At 38.6% G+C, this 27,992-nt stretch overlaps 1 protein-coding gene across 11 annotated transcripts in view; it reads right to left on the minus strand.

Moving 5' to 3' along the window:
• The window catches only part of cadps2 (Ca++-dependent secretion activator 2), a 150,093-nt gene that overhangs the window by 28,654 nt on the left and 93,447 nt on the right, over positions 1–27,992 (minus strand). For 9 of the 11 annotated variants that reach the window (XM_073868784.1, XM_073868782.1, XM_073868781.1 and 6 more), the window contains exons 12-17: positions 23,357–23,491; positions 17,588–17,775; positions 8,589–8,690; positions 6,422–6,485; positions 5,732–5,855; positions 5,522–5,625 (exon numbers count right to left, since the gene is read on the minus strand). In XM_073868784.1, the coding sequence (XP_073724885.1) occupies positions 5,522–5,625; positions 5,732–5,855; positions 6,422–6,485; positions 8,589–8,690; positions 17,588–17,775; positions 23,357–23,491 (717 nt within the window). The remainder of the gene's footprint in view (positions 1–5,521; positions 5,626–5,731; positions 5,856–6,421; positions 6,486–8,588; positions 8,691–17,587; positions 17,776–23,356; positions 23,492–27,992) is intronic. The other 2 variants (XM_073868780.1, XM_073868788.1) reach the window with 1 other exon arrangement.

Raw genomic sequence — 27,992 nt, forward strand, 5'->3', positions numbered from 1 at the left:
AAAATGATTGATATTGGTCTCGGGTCAGGTCGGGTTCGGGCTGAAAAATTGCAGGCATTGTCAGGCTGGGGTCGGGTAGGGCTTGAACACTACAGGCCAGGGCCAGGTTAGGGCTGGAGTTTTTGGCCCGTGCAGGCTGCGGGGAGTATACATTTAAAGCTGTGAGTATATCGTGGCCTTAAAGGATTAGTCCATTTTCTTAAAAGAAAAATCCAGATAATTTACTCACCACCATGTCATCCAAAATGTTGATGTCTTTCTTTGTTCAGTTGGGAAGAAATTATGTTTTTTGAGGAACACATTGCAGGATTTTTCTCATTTTAATGGACTTTAATAGAGCCCAACATTAAATACTTAACACTTAACAGTTTTTTCAACGGAGTTTCAACGGACTATAAACAATCCCAAACAAGCATAAGGGTCTTATCTAGCGAAACGATTGTCATTTTTGACAAGAAAAATAACAAATATACACTTTTAAACCACAACTTCTCGTATTCAATGCGCCGCCATTGTTGTAAACAATTCATGGAATAGTGCGCTGTGATTTGTTGAGCGGATTTATTGCATTCTGCAGAGAAGGAGGACTGGCGTTTATCACGTTTTGGAAAAAAAAGGGAAAAAAGATGACAGAATAACGCGTCAGATATCGGATTTGTATATATATATATATATACATACATACACACATACATGCAGTACTTAAACAAAAGCAGCTGATATGTCATTATTAGATGGCACAAGATAAGAATGAAAAGAAATACTCACCTCTCTTCCCTAATGCATTTACAAATGTGAGCATGGTGGACAGAGAGAAACAATTGTAAACATTTACATTGTGTATTCAGAAACATTGTGAACACCAAAGTAAACTGCTACAATATGCACTAATAAATTTAAAACATATTTCTGGTGTGGCAGTATTCAGTGTTTGATTTTTCTGTACATATTTCAAACAAGCGGCAGCATAATTTGACTAATGTAGATGTGAGCACACCACACACACCTTGATGTTTCCTTAGTGACAATATATGGGGCATTTGTCTTGTTAGACACAAGCGTTTTGGCATCATTGTCTCCGTTTAAGGGGGAGCTGGCGAATGTGGGAGGTCTAAAAATAGTACCTTGCAAACAGATGTCTACAGCCGCACTTTGGTTTAGTAAAATGAGTGCTGTCTCTCTCCATGATGTCTGAACACCTTGGATTGATCAGTCTCTGATTTCTTTAAAAAATGTGGATGTGAAAGCGTTAGCCAGCGTTGGCCTTGTGCAGATGGGCTGTGGGCGTTGTTTTCCTCTGGCGTTACTATGAGCTGGCATTGGACGGGTAATCTGTCACCCGCTAACAGCTGTTGTGGCAAGGCGACGAAGGAAATGGACAGCGAGACGGCAAATGATCACAAGTCTGCTCTGAAATGATCATGCAATACCTTCTGGAGGAACGTGCAACGCCAAAGGGCCTGATGATAAACAAAGATTGATTCTGCGTCTATGTGACTGTGGACTTCTTTGAACATATGTTGGGAAAGGACTGAGAGAAAAACGGTATATAAGACGTGAATGGTAAAATAACCATCGTGTCGAAGTAAAAAGCAGTAGGGAGCACTTGCTGCTTGTGAGGAATATTGTGTAGAAAATGAAAACAGAAAAACAAATCAATTCTGAGAGGTAATGAAAACAAATGAAGGCTTTCTGATAGTGGTGAATAGTTAGAACTTGAGACAAACACCACCCGCTGGTTTTCTTCAGCAGTAACAATTTCATATTTTATAGTATATGAATATCACTTATATTTTATTCCAACAAAGGCAATGTTTAAAGCCGAAATCTAGGGAGAAGAAAGGTCAATGATGATCCAAATACATCCATTGTTTAAAAAGACAGATCCATATCTATACATTTTTACAACGGACAGAGAGACAGATAAACATCTATACATATTTATAACAGATAGACAGATCCACATCCATACATTTTTATAATAGAAAGACAGATTAATCAACATCCATCCATTTTATCACAGACAGACAGATCCATATCCATCCATATTTATAGAAAACTGACAGACAGATCCATATCTATACACTTTTATAACAGACAGACAGAGAAATCCACATCCATCCATTTTTGTAACAGATAGACAGATCCACATTATCCATGTTTATAACAGATAGACAGATCCATGTCTATCCATATTTATAAAAGACAGACAGATCCATCAACATACATACATTTTGATAACAGACAGATCCATATCCATTCATATTTATACCAGACAGACTGATCCACATCCATAAATACTATGACTGACAGACAGGGAGATCTATCCATTTTCAACAGATATACAAAGACATCCATACCGTTATATAACAGACAGACAGATCCATACATTTTTAAAACAGACCGAAAGATCCACAGCCATACATTTTTGCATCAGTCAGACGGATTCTTGAGTTCCTGTTTTTTTTTTATAGGAGAAGGCTTATTGGCTGAATACTAGGTTTCAGCAAGATATTCATTCATGGGTTTTTCCATGAATTTTGGCCCATCTTCTCTAGATCAGTCCGTGTTTCTCAGCGACAGGCCAGAAACCCGAGTTTGAGCTCCGTCCAATGATTCTCTATTGGGTTTAGGTCTGGAGACTGGCTAGACCACCCCAGAACCTTGATATGCTTCTTCCAGAGCCACTCCTTGGTTATCCTGGCTGTGTGCTTCGGGTCATTGTCATGTTGGAAGACCCAGCATAGACCCATCTTCAATGCTCTAACAGAGGGAAAGAGGCTGCTTCCCAAAATCTCGCAATACATGGCCCGGTCATCCTCTCTTTAATACAATGCAGTCGCCCTGTCCCATGTGCCCCCAAAGGATGATGCTACCACCCTCATGCTTCACAGTAGGGATGGTGTTCTTGGGATGGTACTCATCATTCTTCTTCCTCCAAACACGTTTAGTGGAATTATGACCAAAAAGTTCTATTTTGGTCTCATCTGACCACATTACTTTTTCCCATGACTCCTCTGGATCATCTAAATGGTCATTGGCAAACTTGAGACTGGCCTGGACATTTGCTGGTTTAAGTAGGGGAACCTTTTGTGCCATGTATGATTTCAAACCATGACGTCTTAGTGTATTACCAACAGTAACCTTAGAAATGGTGGTCCCAGCTCTTTTGAGGTCATTGGCCAGCTCTTCCCGTGTAGTTCTGGGCTGATTTCTCACCTTTCTTATGCTGCGTTTACACCAGCTGCGGTAGAGGCGGCAAATTTGCGCGTAGTTGGACGCTTGAACATTTGAGTTTACTTGCTTCATTGGCGCGTGAAATTCTAGTCATTCGAGACATTCACGTGAAAATTCACGTCATGGGAGGGGCTTCTGCGACTCTGCTGAGATTCTGCTCGCTTCCTGTAATCACATCACTACTATAGCAAGGTCCTGATTGGTTAACATGGCGTGGAAATCCGCCGATGTTCAGATTTTTCAACTCGTGCATTTCCCGCTGCAACGGTCAATTCACGCGGAATGTGGGAACGCCCCATTCGTGCCGCACCTACTACGCCGCAGGATGCCTAATAGCGTCTTTGCATTGACTTAATATTCAAATCACCCGCGCTTTCCGCCTCTATGACGGCTGGTGTAAACACAGCATTAGGATCATTGAGACCCCACGAGGTGAGATCTTGCATGGAGCCCCAGTCCGAGGGAGATTGACAGTCATGTTTAGCTTCTTCCATTTTCTAATGATTGCTCCAACAGTGGACCTTTTTTCACCAAGCTGCTTGGCAATTTCCCTGTATCCCCTTTGAGCCTTGTGGAGGTGTACAATTTTTGGACAGCTCTTTGGTCTTGGCCATGTTAGTAGTTGGATTCTTACTGATTGTATGGGGTGGACAGGTGTCTTTATGCAGCTACCGACCTCAAACAGGGGCATCTAATTTAGGATAATAAATGGAGTGGAGGTGGACATTTTAAAGGCAGACTAACAGGTCTTTGAGGGTCAGAATTCTAGCTGATAGACAGGTGTTCAAATACTTATTTGCAGCTGTATCATACAAATAAATAGTTAAAAAAAATCATACATTGTGGTTTCTGGATTTTTTTTATATTATGTCTCTGACAGTGGACATGCACCTATGATGACAATAGGGCTGTCGGGGTGAAGGAATTTCCCTTGAGGTGATTTTGCGTGGCTCACCAGCGCGATATGCGGTTTTACCGCCTTCATTTACTAAAATAAAATTATTTTTTAAATCCAGAACAATGAGGTCAACTCATAGATGAAGGGTAGGCTACATGCATTTCCCCTTATAAAAAAAAGATTAACACAAGCTATACTACAGTTAAATATATTTTTGAGAAAACAAAAATAAATTGAAGAACATAATTTAGGCTTGTTAAGCGCAAATTAACAGAGCATCGGCAAATACAGAACACAGCAGTGTCTTAAAGAAATTAAAATTGCACCTGTAAATGTACAAAACGAATGCAATACAGAAGGCAATGCATAATAATTTAGGGCATTTTTAATAATATATTAGTAGATAAATTATATTATAACCTGTATAAAGTATGAAAACGAATGTATCATTATTTTGGCTAAATTAAGCTGGAGAGGTCATATTTAGTCACACAGATTTGTCATCATTTCAGAACAAGCTTAAATGCTATCTATAATAACTTATATTGTATCCTGTGTCTTTCTTTGTTGAAAATATGTAGAATTATATGTAAAAAAGCAAAAAGCGGAAACGTTTAGCTCACGCGGAGCTAAGGAAAAGCCGTTAATAAAGCTGACTCTCCATGTATAGAGGATGTGATGAAACAGTCGAGTCGGCAGATGATCATCAATGTTTAGAATGTTTCACGCAGATACTGTTGATGAAAAACTTGGATATTTAAATGTGAAAGTCAAGTGTGCAGTCAGTCAGTTCACAAAAGCCACCGAGGGTTGCGCATTATATTGGCTGCATCCACGGAGCGGACGCTGCAGATGCACAAAGGAAAAACGTATAAAGGTCTTTTTTATGAGGTTTTAATGCTGGTAAGCAACCAGTTATATTTTGGCGTTATTTGGGTTGATCAGTTATATTAAAGTACTTTTAATCTTTAAAACGGCATCTAGAGGGAGACGACGCCACAGTTATTCTGTCATCTCAGTTTTACTTTTTCACACATTCACTGTATGATTTAACGAAATATGAAGTATTACTTTTTTATTGAAATTTACGAAAAACAAATTGGCCTACTCTCTTAACTCTTGACAATCTATTTGGCCTTTATTATACATGTACTGCATGACGTGAAAAACAAGGCGGCATCATGAATTTAACGTGAAAGGCGCGGTTGTTGCGGTTGCTTTTTTCCATGCGGTTGGGCTTGTCAGTAGCGCGGTCATGCGGTAATGCGGTTACCGCGACAGCCCTAGATGACAATTTCAGATCCCTTCATGATTTCTAAATGGGAGAACATACTTATTTTCCTCACTGTAAGTTAAGTCATACAGTTAAAGTGAAGCAGGTCATACCTCAGAGTGATGCTCATCGTTCTGTTGTAACACCTCCATGCACAGCTCTCCTAGTCTGATCATGTCTTCCAACTTCTTCTCTGGTGATGCCTGGCTGCTGTCTCCTGACACCATACATGACATTATGTTCACTCAAAACATATCTTCTCTTCCCTCTCATTCCTTCAAAACATATCTAACAGCAGTAATCAAATGTATTTTGTGTGAAACCTTCGATCTGGGCGTAGTCAGTCAACTGCTGGTAATTGATGAGAGCGGCTTTTTCCAGGCACGTCTGAACGATCTTCTGCATCTCTTCCGGTGGGACGGCTGTGGTTATGTCTTTCATAAGAACCTGAGGAAAAGTAGGTTAAAATACTCATTCATCATGCTACATGCTTTTTAAAGTTTTACTTCAGAACCTCACCGCCTATTGTATCTTGACATTTAATTTAGTGCAAATGTGTGCAATGCTCAGAATTTACATTCATGCATTTGACAGAAGCTTTTATCCAAAGTAACCTACAGTTTGCACGTATGCACTAGGATTCTTGACTAAATCATGACCTTGGTGTTGTTAGCGCTTTAAAAACTGAGCTAAAATGTACATCTCACACAAAGCTATTGAATAGATTGAGACCAAGTAGTAGTAAGGATTCGCTTTTTGTCAATTTTGGAGCTTGAACCATTTATTTATGTTGTCTGCAAAAGGGCACCATAGACATTCTGAAATATTGAATCATATTTGTGTTCCACATAAGGTGTTAAAATAACATGAGGGTAAATAAAGAAATACAATTTGTGAGTAAATCCAGCAAAGAGCATAAAATGCATTTTTCGCAAATGTATAGTCCCAAAGACTTGATTTTTCAGTAAGCATTTGGAGTGCCAGGCATGCACAGTTAATGGGCAGACACTCACCCTTTCTAGAAGAGACAACGTGGCTTTAAGGGCCCCCTCCGGTCTCCCAAAGGGGAAACAGTACCTACAGGCAAAGAGACAAGCAACTAAACAAACTCGAATAGTAATTAACTGGAGGCTTAGATAAAAAAAGTCTAAGGAAACTCTGAGCACAAGCTGAAGAGGGAGCTATCATGGGACAATAATTACATCTTTTAAATAGAGATGTTTTCCAAAGGCTGTCGAGTAGGGACAGGTGTCAGCTCGCGTACGGACAATGCCGGACGAAATGAATGAACGCAAAGCGAAGTGGTTCTTGTGGAGGCCTCACGCCACAGGTGTGAGAATGTCCCCAGAAAAGCCCTCGTCCCCTTTTCATGCGTGCGGGGCAAGAGGCACACTTACCAAGTGACTCAACAAGCTTTAATAAGCTTGGGTTGGGAACTACTCTTAATCCCTGACACACCCCACATCGGCCTTGCTTCTGGCTGGTATCTATTTGCATAATCCTAGACATTTGTTTTTTAGCTTTTGTTTTAGTGGTTTTAACTGGTTATTAGGGACCGCTGTAACCGCAAGACTCTCTTTACTGGTGGATCCAGAGCGCTGCAGGGGGTCTGGCGAGGGGTCACCTCAAAACGAGGAACCGTGAGGAGGATGTGTTGTGAATGTTGAAATGGTTACACATTACTATTACAGTTTTCAAGCATTACATTTATGCATTAGGCAGACGCTTTTATCCAAAAAGCATTACACAGGGTTCCCACAACTTAGTTAAGACCTTTTAAGGACTTTCCAGGTGTAATACCCTCAAATTCAAGGACTAAATGTGGGGACACATTTCAAGTGAGAGATTACGTATTATGATACATTGTTACAGTTCCCTTTTGAGGGAACTCGTGCTGCGTCACTGCGGTGACACTTTGGGGACGCCTCCACGGGTAAGTGCGTCTGAATGTGTACATCAAAATCAACCAATGGTGAGACTTAACGATAAAGACAGGGTGACGGGGGAGCCAGGAAGTATATCGCTATCTGAAATATTGCCAAAGATGACGTTACAGGGATGCAGGAAGTATGGCAAGGAAGACGCAGCGTCTCGTTCCCTTCTCAGGGAAAAACAGTTACATACGTAACCCAAGATGTTTTCATGTGTCAAACACAACTATGCAAAAAAGCATTTTGGTATGAATCAACACTTGCATACAGAAGATATAAGCATTTAAAGGGAACAGTTTAGCACGTCTGCTTAAAAAGTCTAGAATTTTATGATATTATCCTACACTACACAGGGAATAATAAGGATTTTTCTTGCATAAAATAGATTCAAGCACTTTCAATGATCTGTATCTATGTGTGTATATTTTCAAAAACTTCCCAGGGCCTTGAATTATTTCCCCCAGATTCACAAACTTTGAATTCATAAACATTTGATTTTTACCGTTTTGGAATCTATTCAGCCGATCTCTGGGTCTGGCCCTACCTCTTTTAGCATAGCTTAGCATAATCAGTTGAATCTAATTAGACCATTTGGCATCGCGCTCAAAAATAACCAAAGAGTTTCAATATTTTTCCTATATAAAACTTGACTCTACTGTAGTTACATCGTGTACTAAGACTGATGGAAAATTAAAAGTTGCGATTTTCTAAGCAAACATGGCTATGAACTATACTCTCATTCTGGCGTAATAATCAAGGACTTTGCTGCCGTAACATGGCTGCAGGAGGCGCAATGATATTACACAGTGCCTGAAAATAGTCCTCTACAATTGAAAGTTACTATTTTTGTGCAGCGCATAATATCATATGAAAAATATTGAAACTCTTTGGTCATTTGAGCGTGATGCTAATGGTCTAATCAGATTCAATGAATTATGCTAAGCTATGCTAAAAGTGGAACTGCAAGACCCGGAGATCGGCCGAATGGATTGCAAAACAGCAAAAATCAAATGCTCAACTCCAGGGGAGCTGGAAAATGAGCATAAAAAAGTGGAGTGTCCCTTTAACATTTTATACAGTATTTAGCATTGTTGTTGTCAGAACAGACATGGGATTCAACTATCATTGAAAAGAGTTGTACCACTTTTTACACACCAGTAATCTTTATATGAATTAAGTATGTTATGCAGAATAATACTAATTAAAGACAGAAACAGAGCAGGCTGGCAGATGTGTGAGCTTTACTCACCTGAAATGTGTGATCTGCTTCTCCAACAAAGTCAACAATCTGCTCCTGATCTCCTCAAACTCCTCCTTCTCCTGCTCTGTAACTGTGCCCATACCATCCGGCCTGCCAAAACAGCGAGGAAACATTATGATTTGCATTTCATTTTTCACAGCACCTGTTCATTCTTCATGACTGCCCTTGAATGGAGTGCTTAAAACCTCTTGAAGTATTTAAAAAAAAAATAGTTCGTTTTTTCCCAAATATTCAAGAGAACAATGCTCTTACTGAAGGGTCGACAACAATCAGAAACCTTACACATCCAAGGCTATGTTTACACAATTTTGCGTTTTTTAAAACTTTTTGACAAAGCTTGCAGAAAGATCTATTTTATAGTCCCACTGTGGGGAAAATCTATTTTATAGTCTATGTGGTGTTTTAAAGATAGGCCATGTGCAAATTCATCATTTATGCTGTGCTGAACTGATTGCAGAACAGCTGCTTCAGCTCTGCTTCTGTGCTGCTCACACATGCAGGGTGAGTTCTGTAAACTGTTAACATCAGCGCTTCAGGCGTGTGCACAATTCAGGATTTCAGAATTGGCCTCCATTCAATTCATGAATTGGAATTTGAATTCACTCCTCCCTACAGGAAGTTGAATTTGAATGACAGGAAGTGGAATTAAATTCATGACAATTCAAAGAAACTCCACAGTCACAAAACAGAAAGAATCTCACATAGCCTACATTCAGTGTTAGGAAAGTAACTTTGGAAAATTGTTTGTCAACCATTTTAAATACTCGGTTAAAGTAAAGCATTCTGGGAAACAAAGAAATGTTCCATCGTGTTCCATAAAATTACAATTACAAAAAAATCTAACTCAATTATTTGTTATGTGACTAGAGTTTTTAACATTAATTGCTGGGGGAAAACATTTCCTGTTAATGTAATCTGTACAAGTAGTTCAAACTAATATAATTTATAGAATATGTAATGCACTCATATCTGATATAATACTGAAAGCTTCATTTTTAACACTTCACTTACTGTATAATATGTATATGAATTTATTTTTTAATTTGCATATTCATAGGTCTGCATATACTAAATGAGGCAAAGGTATAGAATTATATTAAAGTTGTTTTAAAGCATGAAAAATTACTGTAACAGGTAAAACTGTCACATATGCTATTATGATGCTCAAAGATAAGTTTTAAAAGGTTTTAACATTTCACAATACTTTTTTAAAATGTAAAATAAATCTTTGGGTGTCTCCAGAGTATATACATATGTGAAGTTTTAGCTCAAAATACCATATAGATGCAAATGAGCCGATGAAATGGAAACACTGATCACCCTTCTGACATCACAAGGGGAGCCAAATTTCAATGACCTATTTTTTCACATGCCTTTAGAGAATGGTTTACCAAAACTAAGTTACTGGTTTGATATTTTCACATTTTCTAGGTTAATAGAAGCACTGGGGACCCAATTATACCACTTAACCATGGAAAAAGTCTGATTTTCATGACATGTCCTCTTTAACAGATATAATTCTAACGCCGTATTACACGTACTAGGCCAGTAGATGGCAATGGTACTTTGTAAAAAAAACACAGAAATAAAAGTGCGCCGTTTTCAAAAGCTTGCACTTTAAAACCGTTCATTAAAAGTTAGCATTTCCAGGACCCGCTGTCATGTAAACAAACAGACAAACCAGATAAAAACATTCTTGTTTACAGATGAAAATGCAGCCGTGTAAATGGCCTCTAAGAATATCTAAATATTTTTAGCAAACTGCATTACCGTGGGTTTACACCAGCCGGGCTTGAGGCATCAAAATCGCGTCTACCGCGTCTAGTTTGCCGCTTGAACATTTTGAGTTTACTCGCTTCATTTGTGCGTGACAGGCGCGTGAGAAATTCTAGTTATCGAGACATTCATGCGGAAATTCGCGTCATGCGAGGGCCTTCCATAGGCTTCTGGAAATCACGTCACTACTAGAGCAAGCTCCTGATTGGTTACCACGGCGTGTTTTTCTGCCAAAGTTAAAAATGTTCAACTCGCGCGTTTGTCGCGGCAACCCTCTAGATGCGCAAATGAGGCAGAATCGGTCTATATAAACGCCTCATTCTCGGAGCGAGACCTCCAGACGTGCGTCAACGTGTCTTCACATTGACTTAACATTGAAATCACTCGCCCTTGACGCTTCTACCGCGGCTGGTGTGAATGCAGCATTAGGCTCATACAAGAAAGTAAAAATGTAACAAACCACAAAGTTGAAAAAAAAGTAAAAAAAGAAACTAAACTAAATAAAAGAATTATATAAAAACTACAAACATTTAAAAAATCACATTAATTAAGGTATCTGGGAATAATTTCACAAACAGCTTAAAAGTTTATTTAACTCTTTCGCCGCCATTGACGAGATAACGAGAAAACGCTCACCTGCCAATGACGCAACTTATACAACCCGGAAGTAGCGCATCATGTGAAAGAGAAAGAACTCCGTGTATGTTTTAAAGATCGCTCTGCATCTGATCTCTATTAAAAGTCCTTCACAAAAATTTAATTTTACTCAAAAATGGGTGTTTTTGAAGAAACCTACCCATATTTGAGAGGTAATAAAAAGAGAACTAATGAAGGTAGGATGAAACAGGTTTTTTTATTGAAAGCAGAGGGTCTGTTCTTTCATTTGATATATTGTTTCTTTATATATTTTAAAAAGAAAATTTTCTGGAAGGCATTCAACTTTTGTAAAAATCATGAAAAATGCTGGCGCTGGCTGGCAACTTTTTAAAAACGCTGGAGGGGAAAGAGTTGAAAACAATAGAAAAAAGAAAAACTAAAACAAAAAAAGACTACAAAAAAACATAAATAGCATAACAACATGTTACTTTAAACTAAAGTAAAATCACCATATAGCTGCTTCAGAAACCTACAGAATACACACATATAAACTACACAATAAAGTGTAGCCAGCATATGTCTACCAATTAAGCATTACACAATTACACTTCTAAAGTAATCATTTCAAACTTTGGTTGTAAGCCGTCAACAATGGGCAGTTAAGTTGGAGGGCGTTGTGTCCTGCTATCCAAACCCTCCAAACATGTTGAATAGCACAGATTAGCAGTGAAGAGAAAGCTTTTTCCTTCACATGCAGAGGTAAAGGCAACTTGTCCTTCAAATCCCTCTCGCCGTTAAATGAAATCCGTCTTTTCTTTTCGACAAGAACCAGCTTATCCCAAGAGGACACAATGAGGGGGTGTGAAAAGTGCCAGAAGATGTGTGTGTGTGTGTGTGTGAACAAGTCGGGGGTAAGAGAGAGAAATCTCTAAAAAAAATCTCTATTCTGCATTATAGTAAAGGCTAAGGAGTGTATAAACTCAACATCGACCCTTTAATCTCTTTGCCTTTGTCTGTAGTACTGCGTAGGCTCATTAATTGTAAAAGAAGTCCTCTTAGTTTAAACTGCTGTTAACAAGAGGCATGGGAATTGAACTGTTAGCACAACGGGGAAATCACTCTGGTTAACAGTATATCCTCACTTGTACTGTAGTTCAAGCTTGGCTACCAGTACATCGTCGAACCGAGGACTACATGAGCCTTACAGCTTCAGTCGATAATTAGGTCTCTCACAATTCACAAATCCTCCCAGTGGCTTGCCTAATGTTCAACAAATCCTTCAAATCTTGAAACACATCCAACTCCACCGTACGTAACACAGCACTGTTAGTTTTGCTTATTAAGGCATTGCACAGTATCACTATTATTTTTCATACTTGAGTTGAAGAGAAACTAAATGTGGACACCCATTGAGTTGATCCCAGAAAATTTCCAGTGTGTCTTCTTTGTGAACGCAAACAATTTCCGTAATTGATTCTGGGACCGACAACCAACAATCCCTGAAACACTTATAAGGTGTACTGTCCTATTGGGGGGCTGACATATTGTCTGTCCCTATTGAAGCGAAGGCATTTGAGAGGAGTGAAACCCTGATCCCACCCACAGCCAGTCAACAAGGGTTAACCAGCGACGGGAGACTTGGGAAACTCTAGCTGTGCCAACCTGTTCGATAACCTCAAATGCTACAGTCGCCATCTTCAATGACAGATGGGGTTGGTACCTATCCGATCATATCAAGACCACATGGGCAAGATAGAAGTGATGACACCTTGGATGTATGTCATGCTTACAGTTTTGAGTAACTGAGCGTGCAGGCTGGTAAATACTCTTGTCACATGGGGCAGCCAAGCATGATGGACACGCGAGAGAAAGAGAGGGGTTGGAGCGAGACTGACAGGTGAGAAAGAGGTTAGATTGTGATTACTGTCCCGACTATAAGCACACAAACCCGCACCTGTCCTCCTGTCCTCCCACAAACTAGCTTATATGTCTATTGCCTTGTCGAGCCCAGGGTGCATCTGTCATTCAAAGGTAGACGATGAAGAATGAAACGTGCCGTGAGGGTGTCGTCGCTGACAAACATGTCGTTGAGGAAGTTGCGGTTTAACACACCCTTCACTGCTCATAAGCCGTACCACCATCACTTAATATCAGCAGGGATTTATATAAAAGACACTGTCAGATTGGGAGACAACATGGATATGAAAGTAAAAACATATCTTTTAAAGGAAAACACCACAGTTTTTCAATATTTTACTAGGTTCTTACCTCAACTTAGACAAATTAATACATACCTATCTTTTTTCAATGCGTGCACTTAATCTTTGTACAGCGCCGTGAATCTGTTAGCATTTAGCCTAGCCCCGTTCATTCCTTAGGATCCAAACAGGGATGAATTTACAAGCCACTAAGTCATGCCCATTCAAACTGAGGGGCATGTGCCCCCTCGTTTTTTTTTAGCCAAATGGATTTTGCATGCAACCTCAAAATCAAAGAAGCGTCAATCTGTTACTTTCTTTTAATCTGTGTAATATGCACAATATTATCAATTTTGTGCTGCATCCTTGTCACTTTTCAAAGATTTTTGGCGTTTTGATAGTGTTTTGATCATGTTACATTACAATTCTGGCGGTAGGCACTGCAGTCAGCGCAGCCGCCAGCATCTGAGCACGCTCACAACTTGCTGTTGCTGCTGCATTTGAGGAATTAAAATGTGTATGAAAAGCTTACACCATTTCCAAACCCCAGTATGGTAATGTGCAGTTAACCTCCTCTGTGTAGAAAATTTATGGTTTAAAATGTGACCATCTCGACGTAAAATTAGTAGAGATTTCTAGATTCATCTTCTTGGTACAATGCCAAAGTTCGCCAGAGTTCACGAGGATGCTGAATCACACATGCTCATGAGGTAAATTTTAATGCAAAAATACGTTCCTCTAATAATTTTATCTAAACATATTTTTTAAAATCATTATTGAACATTAAAATCAATTACATAGCTTTTGTCATTTTCGTTGTTTATATACTTTATGGATTTAAATGTACATTAATTTTAAAGGATAATGCAGTTGTTGTGCAAAATGCATTAATGATACAAGTCATTAAACAAATTGTTAATAAACAAAACATGCCTATTCAGATGTAAATATGATGCCAATATGTCATTATTCCGATTGATATAAAAGTTAGTCAACACTTTTATTTTGGAGGTTTTTGCATGAAGGCGCTCAGATTGCTAGAAATGTAGGTGCCATGGAAAAGACTGAAAGCTCTATAAAATATTTCATTTGATGTCTGCGTATGCACAAACTTCTGTGAGCTGTGCACACTGTGCCCCCTTAAAAAAATTGGTTCATGATGCCCCTGTTGGAGCCATAGGAATGAATGGGGCTAGGCTAAATGCTATCACATTCAAAGATTAAAAGTGCATGTATTGAAAAAAGATATGCATGTATTAATTCATCTAAGTTGAGGTAAGAAGTGAACATAGTAAAATATTGAAAAATGGTGGTGTTTTCCTTTAAGACAGACCTACCTACTTCAATTAATTAATAAACACATTTGTATTACACATAGCCGGACAACACTGGGAAGTTAAGCGTTTCTTATAATGGGCTTTCCCAGCTGGGGTTGTACTATTAAAATGTTTAGTAATCTTGCTTTGAAAATTCTATATTTTTCAGAAAATAGATCTGGATGTGTATGTATACATTTTCATATATGAACAAATATTCATATTCAAATATGTGCATACATATATACTGTATATATTTCCACATACTGCATTTCCTTTTCAAGTTTTATACTGCAAATCGCAGTGAACAAAGCCAATTGTTGAGCTCTTATTGACTGACATGAGATCAGTTGAGGTTTATCAATGAGCAAATGCTCTCATCTTATCTAAAGGCTGAAGTCAAGGTCATCGTATCCAGTGCTTGAGCGGTTGTAATTTTCTTGCTAACCTGGAGAATATGAAAGAAAGCCTTGAGTTTTCTACAATAGTTTAAATTCAGGTGATTTAAGGGCATTTTTAACAACTAGAAGCTGTTACATATTTGGATATTTATGCATTTGGCAGATGCTTTTATTTAAAGCGACTTACAGTGCACTCAAGCTATACATTTTATCAGTATGTGTGTTCACTGAGAATCAAACCCGTGACTTTTTGCTCTGCTAATGCAATGCTCTACGAGCTGAGTTACAGGACCCCAAGTGCATTTGCACTTTAGACTTATTATTTACTTTTTATTCTTTGACTTCTTGAATATCATCCACTATATATATATATTCCCATGCACAGTCTATGGGCTCTGTTTCTCCGAGCAGTCATTATTCAAATAAAACCTTCACCCATAAAAAGCTACTCATGCCAATTTCTCTCATTTGTAACTAGTGATTAGCTGGAGAGGCTAATCATTACTCTTCCTAATTGACTAAATTGGCCATCAAAGAGACGGAGCACATCCGTGTGTATTTAACATGAAGCAAGTCAATTGCCGGGTGATTCGAGGTAAGTGGAAAATGAACGCCTTTCAATAGCACAGCGTACAGGCTGAACACAAAGGACTTCGCCAACAAGTGAACAGGAAAAGCTCAAACCCTGATCATTCCACTGTTTTTTTTAGGGATTGTCAAAAATATCATGGATAAGAAAAAAGTCAAAGATAAATTACTAACTTAAAAAAAAAGAAGCACTGGCGGCTGGTGAATTTAGGGTTTAATTGCTTTGGATTTTGTGATAACGGGGAGCCATTAATTAATTTACCAAGCATTCACTCACACTCTCTATGACTGATGCTGGAACATGGCTGCCACGCTGAGCTGCGTCTCCCCAGTGATTCAAGCATTTCTTCTGTTTTTTACTTCCTTTTGTGTGACCACCCATTATGCTCGCACAAAGAGTTTTTTTCTTCTCTTTTTGTAATCTATCAAACATGTGGGGCTTCATTTGTTTGACACAAATAAAAACCTTGATTTCAAACACTTAACATGAAAGATTTAAAAATGCACAACCTCCATGAAAGACTGCTGCTTTAAAAGTACAATAGTGCATTGTTCAAGTACTTGCTTATATGAGTAACACATTTTTTTTTTTAGAATAAGATGGGAATTTTTTTTCTAATCAAATAACTGCCTTTAATAAAACGTATCTACTTTAGTCAACAGATATGTGTCTTAAATTGGGCATTGTTATTATTGCTATTATTATCCCATCTATTGTATTGTAATACATGTATCCCATGTATTTATGTCTAATTCAAAAATATCAATATTAAAGAGATAGTTCACCCAAACATTTTTTATTCTGTAATCATTTTCTAACTTTCATGTTGATACAAACAAATGTCTTTGTTCTGATGAAAACGAACGAAGATCATGAGCCCCATTCACTTCCATAGTAGGAAAAAAGAACACTATAAAAGTGAATGGGGCTCATAAACGATTTGGTTACAAATATTCCTCAAAATATAAAGAGTTTGGTTCCAAAATGCGATAAACGCCTTTTTTTATAAGTTACCGCCAAAATCAGTATTGTATCAGGTTAGTATTAAAAAGTAAATTCTGCACAATGCAATAAATCTGCTCAACAAATCACAGCGCACTATTCCACGCATTGTAAACAACAATGGCGGTGTGTTGAATACATGGAATCAGTTTTCCTCATCTACGTCGTGATCAACAAATAAACAAAAACAAAATAATACTTCGATGGCATTGATAAACCTGTGATGGTTTTCTGTGAAGGGGAAAAAACTTAAGCCGGAAAAATGTCGGCTGTTGCTTGTTCTCCTGACAGCATCAAGCTTCTGTCATGCTAACACATTGACCCCAGCGGATCTTATGAAAAACTTTTCATTACTTTACTCAAAGTCAACGAAAATTGAGCAGGACCTAAACATTTTACAGCTGATCGCTGTCAAAAAATGTTCAGCGACGACGTCCCAAGTATAACAGATGCGATGACAGCGTTCTTAATATGACAAAGTGTTTTGATTAATGCCATTAATGTTTATTTTTTTAATCAGTGTATACCACTAGTCAACTAAATGAATATAACATTGCAAAGATGAATGCACATTTATATATTGATTCAATAGATTTATAAAATTTTGAAAAAAAAACTTGGATTTATTGCATTTTGTGGAAAAAATTATCAATTTTTATAATAAATCTTTGAAAATCAAATTATGGATTTGAATTTCTTCATGTTTTTTATAACCTAAAGATGCTATGTGAAAGTTTGTAACAGAAAATAGTGTTTTTCATCTTGCCACTTTCTTGGTATAGAAAACACGTTTTTACTGAAATTAGTCAAAATGGATTTATTGCGATTTGGAACCAAACTATTCACATCTTCCTTTGTGTTTTTAACAACATGAGAGTAAGAAAATTATGACACAATTTAGATTTTTAGGTGAACTATCCCTTTAAGGCCTCCTATAAAATGAAAACTATGTAATGGTTCGACTTTAAGTTCTCCAAAGTTCAATCTAAAATTACACCAAAATCCTAAATTAATTTAATATAAAATTCATAATTCCACACTGAATCAAAATTTTGTCCAAATAAAATTGATGGCTTTCAGAGCGTCATTGACTTTTTCCTAATCTTACCTGTTTCCGTGGACGTGCGATGCGCAGAAGGCGTAGCTGTAGTGTAGGAGGGTGGGGTCCACCAGAGCGTTGTTATCTGAGAAATCCATCAAGTCTTTCAGGTAGCAGATGTGACGATGGCAGCCCCTCACCCCGTACCGAGCGCAGTACTCATCCAGAACAAACACCTGACCTGGGCTAAACCAACCCTGCATACACAGCAACATCGATTATGCTTTATTTAATAAAACAGTATCACATGTGTTAAGGCCATAATGACACGATTTGCAAGTGCAATGTTTGAAGAACAATGCAAAGTATGTAAAACAATAATATTAAACCAAGGAGTATCCGAAAACTACTTTCTTACATCACAGATTTATGGTCTGTTATTGCTAATTAAAAAAATGCATCCATGCTAATAATTCAACGTGTTAGATTAAGAAACTACTGCTCATTATTGGAGTAACAAGAAGGTAGAAGTGTGTAACACAAAGCAAGTTGACAGACATGAAATGTTGAACTGAGACCTGACATGTGCTCTAAATAAATGAATTTATCAATCAACTTTTTTGAAGTATCATTTCAATGGTGAGTATGCAGAAAAAAACCCAGTTCTGGTCATACTGTATATTACCCAGTCAGATTCAAGGACTGGAACTACCTTTCGTTCAATAATATATATTACCATGTACTGTTAAGGTCTGTCAGTATTATGCAGACTTGCATTACCATCTTTGGCTACATCCCATGTTCAAATTTGCTGTACTTTAGCTCAAATATTCTTTATGACATGGCCAAAAGCAAGAACAACCACAATAAACACTAAGAAAACATTTTTTTTTTTAAGAAAAGTCCAGTTGCCCTCGTACTGGCCCTTGCGGGACCTCCTGCTCAGTACATAAAGTTATGACATTTCAAACAACTTAATTTCTTCCCCAAAACACATTCACGCTAATTGAACGAGAAGTGGCTAATTTCAGCACGCCTCTCATTTCACGCCAAGATAAACACGAAATAACTGCTGCGTGCAAGAAGAGCTCTTCCAAAAAATATTGTTAAAAACACTCTGTCTATTTCCAACATTTAAACAAACGAGTGCAAGGTTAAGTGCAAACAATTAATTCATAAGCAGAAAAGTCACACATAATGCGGGCGGGTGGAGATCGCCGTGAGGCTCCTGTTGCATTCATTAGCTCATTCATCCTTCACATAATAACTAAATTAGGCATGAATCTTACAAACCTAATTAAGACGCCTCCTCTGAAGGAACGCTAGCAAATTAACACTTTGAGGGGGACGCTCGCCCACGACGGTGCGGAGGGCCGCGAGTCAGGGGAACTGTGATATGTCTCAGACATTCACGAGAGACCGACAGTCACGAGGGACTGCGGTACGTGGCTTTGAGTGGCAGTGAAGATGCGGAGACCTTCTGACCTTCATGCAGTGGCAGAAACAGAAAGCTTTATTTAAGACTAACTTATGCATGGAGCCATGAAATATTTGAACAAAACTGATATGTGGTGTATTTTGAGATACGTGCACTTGATATCTCGGCCCACGATACCTAATCTACACCCTGTCCTATTCTTGAAATGCAATGTCTGACCCAAGCAAACATGATGTATTGCTGTTTACGTTTCTCCAAGCGTTGGTTAAGGATTTAAATTACTGCCAGATGTTTTATAACCCCTTCAATATTTATAAATACCGTATGCATAAACTTAGCTAAGTTGCGTTAAGAGCATCTAACCTCATAACTGCCAAACAAGTCTAATAATAATGTTTGTGGAAATTAATAATGATGACAAGCTACTTATCATTTACATGAAGTACAGTTTATCTGCTATTTTGAAAAATGTATTTGCTACACTACATGCAATCTACACTGCCTGTACTCAAGTACTGAAGATATTGGGGTGCAAAAACTTGAGCACACTGATTTATTCATTTAAAACAACTGATGCATTTGTCGATTAATCTAAAAATATTTAAAAATAATAATAATCGGCAGATTATTAATCGATTATAAAAACGTTAGTTGCACCCCAACTCAAAGCTATTTAAATTGAAGACATACAAAACATTTCCGAACTTTCTAATTTATCATTAGCTTGTCTTACATTTTTTAACTAGGATTTTATGATCAAATCTAGATCTGAGATAATTAGTTAAAATAAAATCTTAAAATTTTATCTAGGATTTCATCTCAAAGATTTTTACGATTTTTCTCAGAATTACCGAATGCGGTGACATCAGATACAATTTTGCAAAATAAGCCTCCAAAATGAGACACATTAAATGCTGTGTCACCAATATGCATAGGATAAATAAGATAAATGCATAGGATTCATATAATAAATAAAAAAAAAAATTTAAGTAAGGTATTGTGGCTTGTACTCAACATTTTTAGCTACTACGTTTTCTCGCCGTTGGCAAAGAATGCTAACTTTGGATGCTGCTTATATCTTTTCATATCTTTCCCTGGCAGCTACCAGACGTCTTTCAACTTTTCCCATTGACTTTTATTGTACTCCTCAAGATTTTCTTGTTCCTTGTCCCTTCCCATGTTGGTCAGATCTATTAATATTGCACCATTCAGGGCTGAGGCACGGTGGCCCAGTGCCGAGCCGAGTGCCACAAGATGTTCCACTCTGGCAAACAGATGGCCTCCTCGTGTCTTGGCTCCTAGCGCTCAATTAACCACTAACGACTAACTGAGACGGCAGAAGAATCGTCCTAGCAAACACGGCCCAGTCTGGCTATCTGCGATGGGGGTGGGGGGAGATGAAAAAATAAAGACTGCACACACACATAGAGAGAGAATAAGAGATGGACCATAAAACCTTGGTTGTGGCAATTAGATTTTTTTAAAAACGAAATGTTTTGGATGGCAAAGGAAGCAAAAACATTAAGTTGACGGGGTCAGTATATGTATTCTTTATGTATTGCCATACTTATATTTTATACTTTTTTTGAGTTACACAAAAACAAAATGAGTATTTTGCTATGTATGTGACATCTGACCTTTAATATAATGAAAAGTGGGTGACCGATAAAAAAATTGAAATATCATGTATTGGCCCTTATGGCTAAATCAAAGATGCTAACTTTAAAGTTGTAGAAAGTGGTATGGATGTGATTTTTTGCTACATTTTTACCATACAAATATTAGGGTACAATTGGGGTACCGAGCTAATGAACGCTAAAGTTCAAAACACCAGGCACTTTTGTTACCCTGCTTGTTTCGTTAGTCGAGGCCTAAATTGCTCCATTTCCACCAGTAGGTGAAAGTAATAAAAAGCTTTTTATTTCCCAGTTAGAGGCCACTATGGCTTGCTAATAAAGGCTTATTAGCAAGACAAACGTGGATGAGTGTCATAGGGAGCGTGTGTGTTATGGATAGAGAGTGTGATTATAAGATGACGGGTAAAGGGGAACGCAAGTAATTACGTTAAGGTTGGAGCATGGCTGTTCATCACTGTCCCTAATTTGCAGATTTGATTGCAAAAAAAAGAAGGTATTTAAAGACAATTTGATTCACATTGTGCCTTTAAAGATACGTATAGCATCCATTGAATCCCGCACATTCCCCGTAGTCACAGAAAAATCCAAATATTGGTCCTCGGATCAACTCACCAAGAGCCTAATCCCAGTATCACACGACAGCTGATCCAAAAAGTTGTGCTTTATGCGGCTCTATGTGCACAAAACAGCATTAAGGTATTGATTTTCCTCCAGGCTACATTTATTGATTGTGAGTTTTTTGGGGGTGAGCTTAAAGATCTGAGACTTTTAAATTACTTTATTTCAGCTCAGCTGAATGCAAAGATTATCAATTTGATATTTGGGATGTTCATAATTTATCACTTAGTCTATAATGTGTTTTACAGTAAACTATATTGCATTTATGTAAACTGTGTTTCTGGAAAAACAGGCGCACTCCATCCCAGATGGCCCTATCCCAAATGGCCTGGGAAAGGCACCACATTCAGGTGGCTTTTGTGGCTCCCTTTTCTCGCCATGCACACAAGTTCGAACAAAGGCTGGGGATCCTTCACAAAGAGGCGAATGCGGACCGAGTCATTCAGCAGCTGAATGGATAACATAAGGTGCTCGCTCAAAGCAGGTACAGAGGGAAAATATGGACGTAAAGAAAAAAGCAAGCGTCTGTGTTAAAAGCAATTACTAAGTATATGAACACAAAAAATAAGTTGTTACATATTCACCAACCCAAAAATGTACCTCACCATTATTACACTCATTGCACATATAAAAACACACTGACTCGGTTCTCAGCAGGAATCTTATATTCACAGGACTAAACAGAGGAGACGCATGCGATCGGATGCTTTTCCTATTTGGGTTGTATTGATTGGAAGCATTTATTCCCGTCTTAACAGCGATCCCTTACTCAGCCGCAGGGTCACATCGAGTACCTCCCCTATTTCATGAACCCATCACAAACATAGACTCATTGCAAAAGCACTTATGTATCTGATAAACCCCTACCCTTCTTTATGACTATAGCACACTTTTAGTTTACATTCTGTAGTGGTTACATTTTATTCGATGCAAGCACGTAAACTTGCAGGATTTATTCTAGCATCATTACATTTTAAATGTATCAGAATGCAAGCCAAAAAACTAATTTTAGTTACTTCCTCAGTCAGCACTGCCACAGGGGGCGCTATAGTGTGCATTAGCATAAACACTAGCATCTACAGTTATTCTCTCTCGCTGGCCAACTACTGTCACGTCTTTTTTGTTTTCAAGCAGAGCATGTTTCTGGCTCTTCACTTGTCGATTACAGGGTCCCCACACCTTAGTTAACTTCAAATTCAAGAACCTTTCAAGGACTTTACAGGTCCAGTACCCTCAAATTCAAGGACTAAATGTGGGGACACATTTCAAGTGAGAGCAAGGTTACATTGTGTTACCTTTTAAGATACATCGTTACAGTTCCCTTTCGAGGGAACTCACGCTGCGTCACTGCGCTGACACTTTGAGGACGCCTCCAGGGGTAAGTGCGTCTGAATGTGTATATCAAATTCAACCAATGGTGAGGCTTAACGACAAAGACAGGGTGATGCTGAAGCCAGGAAGTATTTCGCTATATGAAATATTGCCAAAGACGGCGTTACAGGGACGCAGGAAGTATGGCAAGGGAGACGCAGTGTCTCGGTCCCTTCTCAGGGAACAACAGTTACATACGTAACCCGAGACCTTTTCATGTGTCAAACACAACTATGCAAAAAAGCATTTTGGTATGAATCAACATTCGTATACAGAAGATATAAGCATTTAAAGTGAACCGTTTAACACGCGTGCTTAATAAAAAGTCTACAATTTTTATGATATTTTCCTACACTACACAGGGAATAATATGGATTTTTTTTCAGAAAACTTCTTGCATAAAATAGATTCAAGCACTTTCAATGACCTGTATCTATGCATGTATATTTTCTAAAACTTCCCATGGCCTTGATTTTGTTTCCCCCAGATCCCCGTGGGAACCCTGATTCCCATCATTACATTCAAAATGTATCAGAATGCAATGCAATTTATTTTTAAATTACATCTTTAGCACTGCCACAAGGGGCGCTATAGTGTGCATTAGCATAAACACTAGCATCTAGCATTAATTCTCTCTCACTGGCCAACTACCTTCACGTATTTTTTTTCAAGCAATGTATGTTTCTGGCTTTTCACTTGTCGATTATAAAAAAATCAGTTTAAAAACAAATCTAAAGTTGATTCTATTCACACACACACACGTTTTCGGCTCACCAGGCAGGAAAAGGAGTCGTTCATGCGGTGCGTGAGCGTGTGTTTCTGCAGGATGCGGAACAGGCTGGCGTGGTCGAAGTTGCAGGGCACGGCGGAGATGAGCTCCTCCACTCCTTGTCTCTGTGTCCTCTCTAGACTGAGCCAAAAACACACTCAGTCAGACGTCTGGCATACAGAACCGAAGCCCGTTCCCATCATGCGGAGAGACCAGTTAATACCAGCATGAAACACTAACCTTAATTTAGAGCAAAGAATCTAATGGCAATATACGACTGCTTTGAAATAAATATTTGATAACATGCCCAGATCATCTTGCTCCGAAAAAAGGCATATTCTGCATACTAGGCGATTTTATACCATTCCGTTTACGTGACTGCTACGAAAAGGTGGCAGGGAAGTGTGGTTCACACCTTGAGCAGCGCTGTAAAGACGGAAATCTGTGTTTGCTTACACGAGCTCCGTCTTCGTATGAGGCTCTAGTGTTTGTATTTCACCTCTTTTGGCCATAGCTACGCTGTGAAACTCAGTTTTTCAATATTTCAGCTGCAAACGCTCGAAACTGGCAGACGTTCGGAAAACGCTAGGAAAGCGTGGCTATAAACTGCTGCAAAATATAAGAACTGTGTGACATAAATACACATGGAAACACTCACGACTTAAGAGCTTTAATTTGTCATTTGAGCACCTATTGCTTTCAAACTATAAAATAAAAGCCGAAAACAAATCTGCTGCCCTTCACTACGCTACCACACTGATCTTTGCTGCATTAAATGTTTTAAACATAAACAATAACGCATGACTTTTGTGCACTTAAGAAAACATTTTTCCGTGGCTTGGGAAGACAGGCAAGCAATGCGATCGGTTCAGAGCGCCCTGATCGAGTCGTGACCTTGAGCAAAATGAGCAGATGTTAACGAAAGCGCCGTAATTAGGACGAATGCGAGCATTCTGGGGCGTTTTATACATTCAGGCTTTTTGACACGAGGGCCACGCTGATGGATATTAAAGGACGAAGGAAAAAAAACACACGCCGACATGTTAGGCACGATGCGAACGGGGCGAAGGGTCAGGGCGAGTCACAAAAAGATGGAGCGGAAGAAAGACGGGAGGCAGAGAAAAGCAAGAAAGAGCACTAAAAGTGTGTCCAAGTTCATTTCCAGTCCTTTCACAAACGTCCTCAAAATGGGCTAATGGGAGGTCTGTGAAAAGCCTAACACTTGCTGGCGGCGTGTTGAGAGCCCACATATGCGGAGCGAGGGCCTTCACTTCACAAGGACCACAAAAGACCAAGGCTTTTGAGACGCATCTCCTGACGCCTCCATGGCCGGCGGCACCTTCTTGAGACGAGCATTAGCGATTGCTTTTATTAACGCTGCCATTTTTGGCATGCCAATGACTTTGCGGACGGCTCGTATTGATGCAGAAAAGCCTGGAAGCAGTGTGGGCATTTGTTGGTCCCCCCAAAACCATCACTTGTTAGGTGAGCAGGGGTACGATCCACCAATCTTGACTCAACAAAAGTGCCCGTCCATTGTCTGCACCTTTAATTTCATGTAGGTCATTTAACATTCGTTATCACAGAAGAATCACCACTTAATGTCTTCTGGCTAAAAAGGGACAAGAAAGACGTACTAGATGGAAAAGAGACAAAAGGAGATATAGATTAAATGCGGTAATAAAGAGGAGTGAAGCGTGTGGTATTGATTCACGGGGGGCAGTCTTGACGAATCAGGTTTGACAGAAGCACAACATTGATCCATGTCAACTTTTAGTTACAGCTATTATCCATGGACAAGTGGACGGAGTCCAGTGCAGAGGGAGGGGGTGTCGCCTTTAATCCCAGCTGAAGGGGCCGAGAACACGCCTCGGTTTCCCGATCTGGGAGAGGCGGGCAGGCCATCTTCTGTTCACGTCTTCATAGTGGCAGTCACATCCATCTGACATCTCCCAACAAGGCAGACAGTAGCTTTATGACAGGTATCAACACGGCCGATATCGCAGGTACGGCAGGTCGCTTCGAGCTAAACCAGCCTGAGTTGGAAAGACTAATGAGGCAGGACATAGCATCGACGTTCCATCAAGATACATGGCGCACACATGCTCTGATATAAACACTGATCTGGGCATACGGGTGGACTGTGGTCGCTGTTGAAAGTAAAGCGGTACGACAGCTCGGAGTGTTTGAGCGTGCAGACGGTCTGATATTTACGCCCACCAAGATCTGTAAGTTTCAATGAATGACAAGAAGTCCAATGTCAGGGCGAGTTAATCACTTTAAATGACTTGTGAATGTGGACAAAACAGATTTGGATTTTTGGGTTTTAGTTGAATTTGTTATTAAAGGAGACACATTTTTAAATCATTTTTTAATACTTGAGAAAAATCCAATTTGTAAAAGCTATTTTTTAAAAGGACGCTAAAGAATGTTCATTTTTAATTGGTCACATACCGAAGTTAACAGTGACCAATGATATTTCAGCAATAAGGACAGACATTTATAAAGATGTTGTTGTTTTCATGATCCAACAGGCACTTTATGTCCTAAAGAACTAAAAGTTGAAAAATCAACTTGTACATATTTTTGCCTGTTTCTGTTCCTATCCTTTATGTCCTGAAAGAGTATGAAATAAATGATTAATGACTTTCAAAAACCTAAAAATGCGAGGCTCAGTAAGACAACCTTGAAAGTGATAAAAAATGATGAAAGCATTAGCGTATGTGTTATGAATCAGCGGTGGAGATCGAGTGCATACGGCCTGTATGGAGTGCTTGCACACGTCTGGGGCAGCTTAGCATGTCTGTGGTTTTAGGAAGGCATGATGTAAATGCCCAAAGGATGCATTTTAAACTTGGAGAATATTAGGACGGTTATGCTTTAAAATAATTGAAGTTGTTTTACATAAATATTTGAGGAGTTTAGGTGCAAAACCCCCATCAGTGCATCATGTTTTCTTGTAAATTAGCTTTTTTTATCAGGCTCTTATTTTTAGTTTCAGTTATTTCACTTTAATGGCAACTAAAATGTTATTATTCAGTAGGGATGCATAACGATAAATCGCGATCAATCTATAGCAGAATACAAGTTTTTGTTTACATGTTGCATGTTTTGTTTACACATGCATATATAATTTTAAGAAAAAAACAATATATTAAGTATTTATATTTATATATAACATAAATTATACAATATACAAATATATATATATATATATATATATATATATATATATATATATATACACATATATATATATATATATATATATATATATATATATATATATATATATATATATATATATATATATATATATATATATACACACACATGTAAACATTTCATAAATATATACATGCATGTGTGAGCATTTATCTATACAAAGTTATTATACACGGTTCACAAACATATATGATGTAAACAAAAACTTTTATTCTGCTATAGATTAATCACAATTAATTGTTATGCATCCCTATTATTCAGTTATTAAAATGCCTTATTTTCACAAGCAAACACTTTAGTCATTTCACAAAATGTATCAAATTTGACTGTCTTTCAAAGCAAAGCCCTCTAACTGCATCCAAGATTGTTGCTTTTTTTTTAACAAGACATACTAAGCAATTGCAAAAATTCCTAAATATGCAACAAGAAACATTGCAGATAATAAAAGTAAGAATGCAAAAAGGAAGAAACTGAACCATACATAAGGGGGCGCTGTGGTCCATGTGCGGCTATTACCGTGGGTTCACACCAGCCGCGTTTGAGGCGTCAAATTTGCCGCTTGAACATTTTGAGTTTACTCGCTTCATTCACGCGTGAAAGACGCGCCTGAAATTCTAGTTATCGAGACATTCACACAGAAATTCGTGTCATCGGAGGGGCTTCTGCGACTCCGCTTGCTTTCTGTAATCACGTCACTACTAAAGCAAGCTCCTGATTGGTTAGCGCAGCACGTTTTTCCGGCAAAGTTCAAATTTTTCAACTCGCCTGTCTCCCGCGGCAAAGCTCAATTCGCGCTATTGAAGCAGAATCGCGTCTACCGCGCTAAACACCTCATTCGCGCCGCGAGACCTCCAGACGTGTGTCAATGCGTCTTCACATTTACTTAACATTGAAATCACTCGCGCTTGCCGCCTCTACCGCTGCTGGTCTGAACGCAGCAATAGATCTCAGCTGCTCATTTGTTAACATAAGCCATGTTTCTTTGGAACAAAATTAGGATTAAGCCTAATGAGATTTTCTATTACAAAAATATTTTTTTATGCCAATCTGTGTCTAGCAAACTAGTCCTAAAATACCACTTCCAATCCTACTGGTTTTTTGAACATTAAACCAAGCAAACGGCATCTCCCCAACAGCTCTTTAGAAGCAATAATGGTATAAACCTCATTCGTGTCACTCGCTGTTTGTTTGAAAGTGAGCAAATTTCACTTCGGTGTAAGGGTTTCTCCCTTCTCTCAGCAGTAATGTTTGGGTTATTCAAACCCCCTGCTGACATTTGTTTAGACCGTGTCTGTGCTGCGGCCCAATAGATCGATGGCTGGCCACCATAACCTCCAATTTCTGAGTCTATTCGAGAGGAGACTGCTTGAGGTGGCGGAAAAAGAGCCTGAGTTCTCTTACTGCTTCTAAATTCAT

This window comes from Misgurnus anguillicaudatus, chromosome 6 (genome assembly GCF_027580225.2).
Source record: "Misgurnus anguillicaudatus chromosome 6, ASM2758022v2, whole genome shotgun sequence".
In the NCBI taxonomy this organism is placed as follows: domain Eukaryota; kingdom Metazoa; phylum Chordata; class Actinopteri; order Cypriniformes; family Cobitidae; genus Misgurnus; species Misgurnus anguillicaudatus.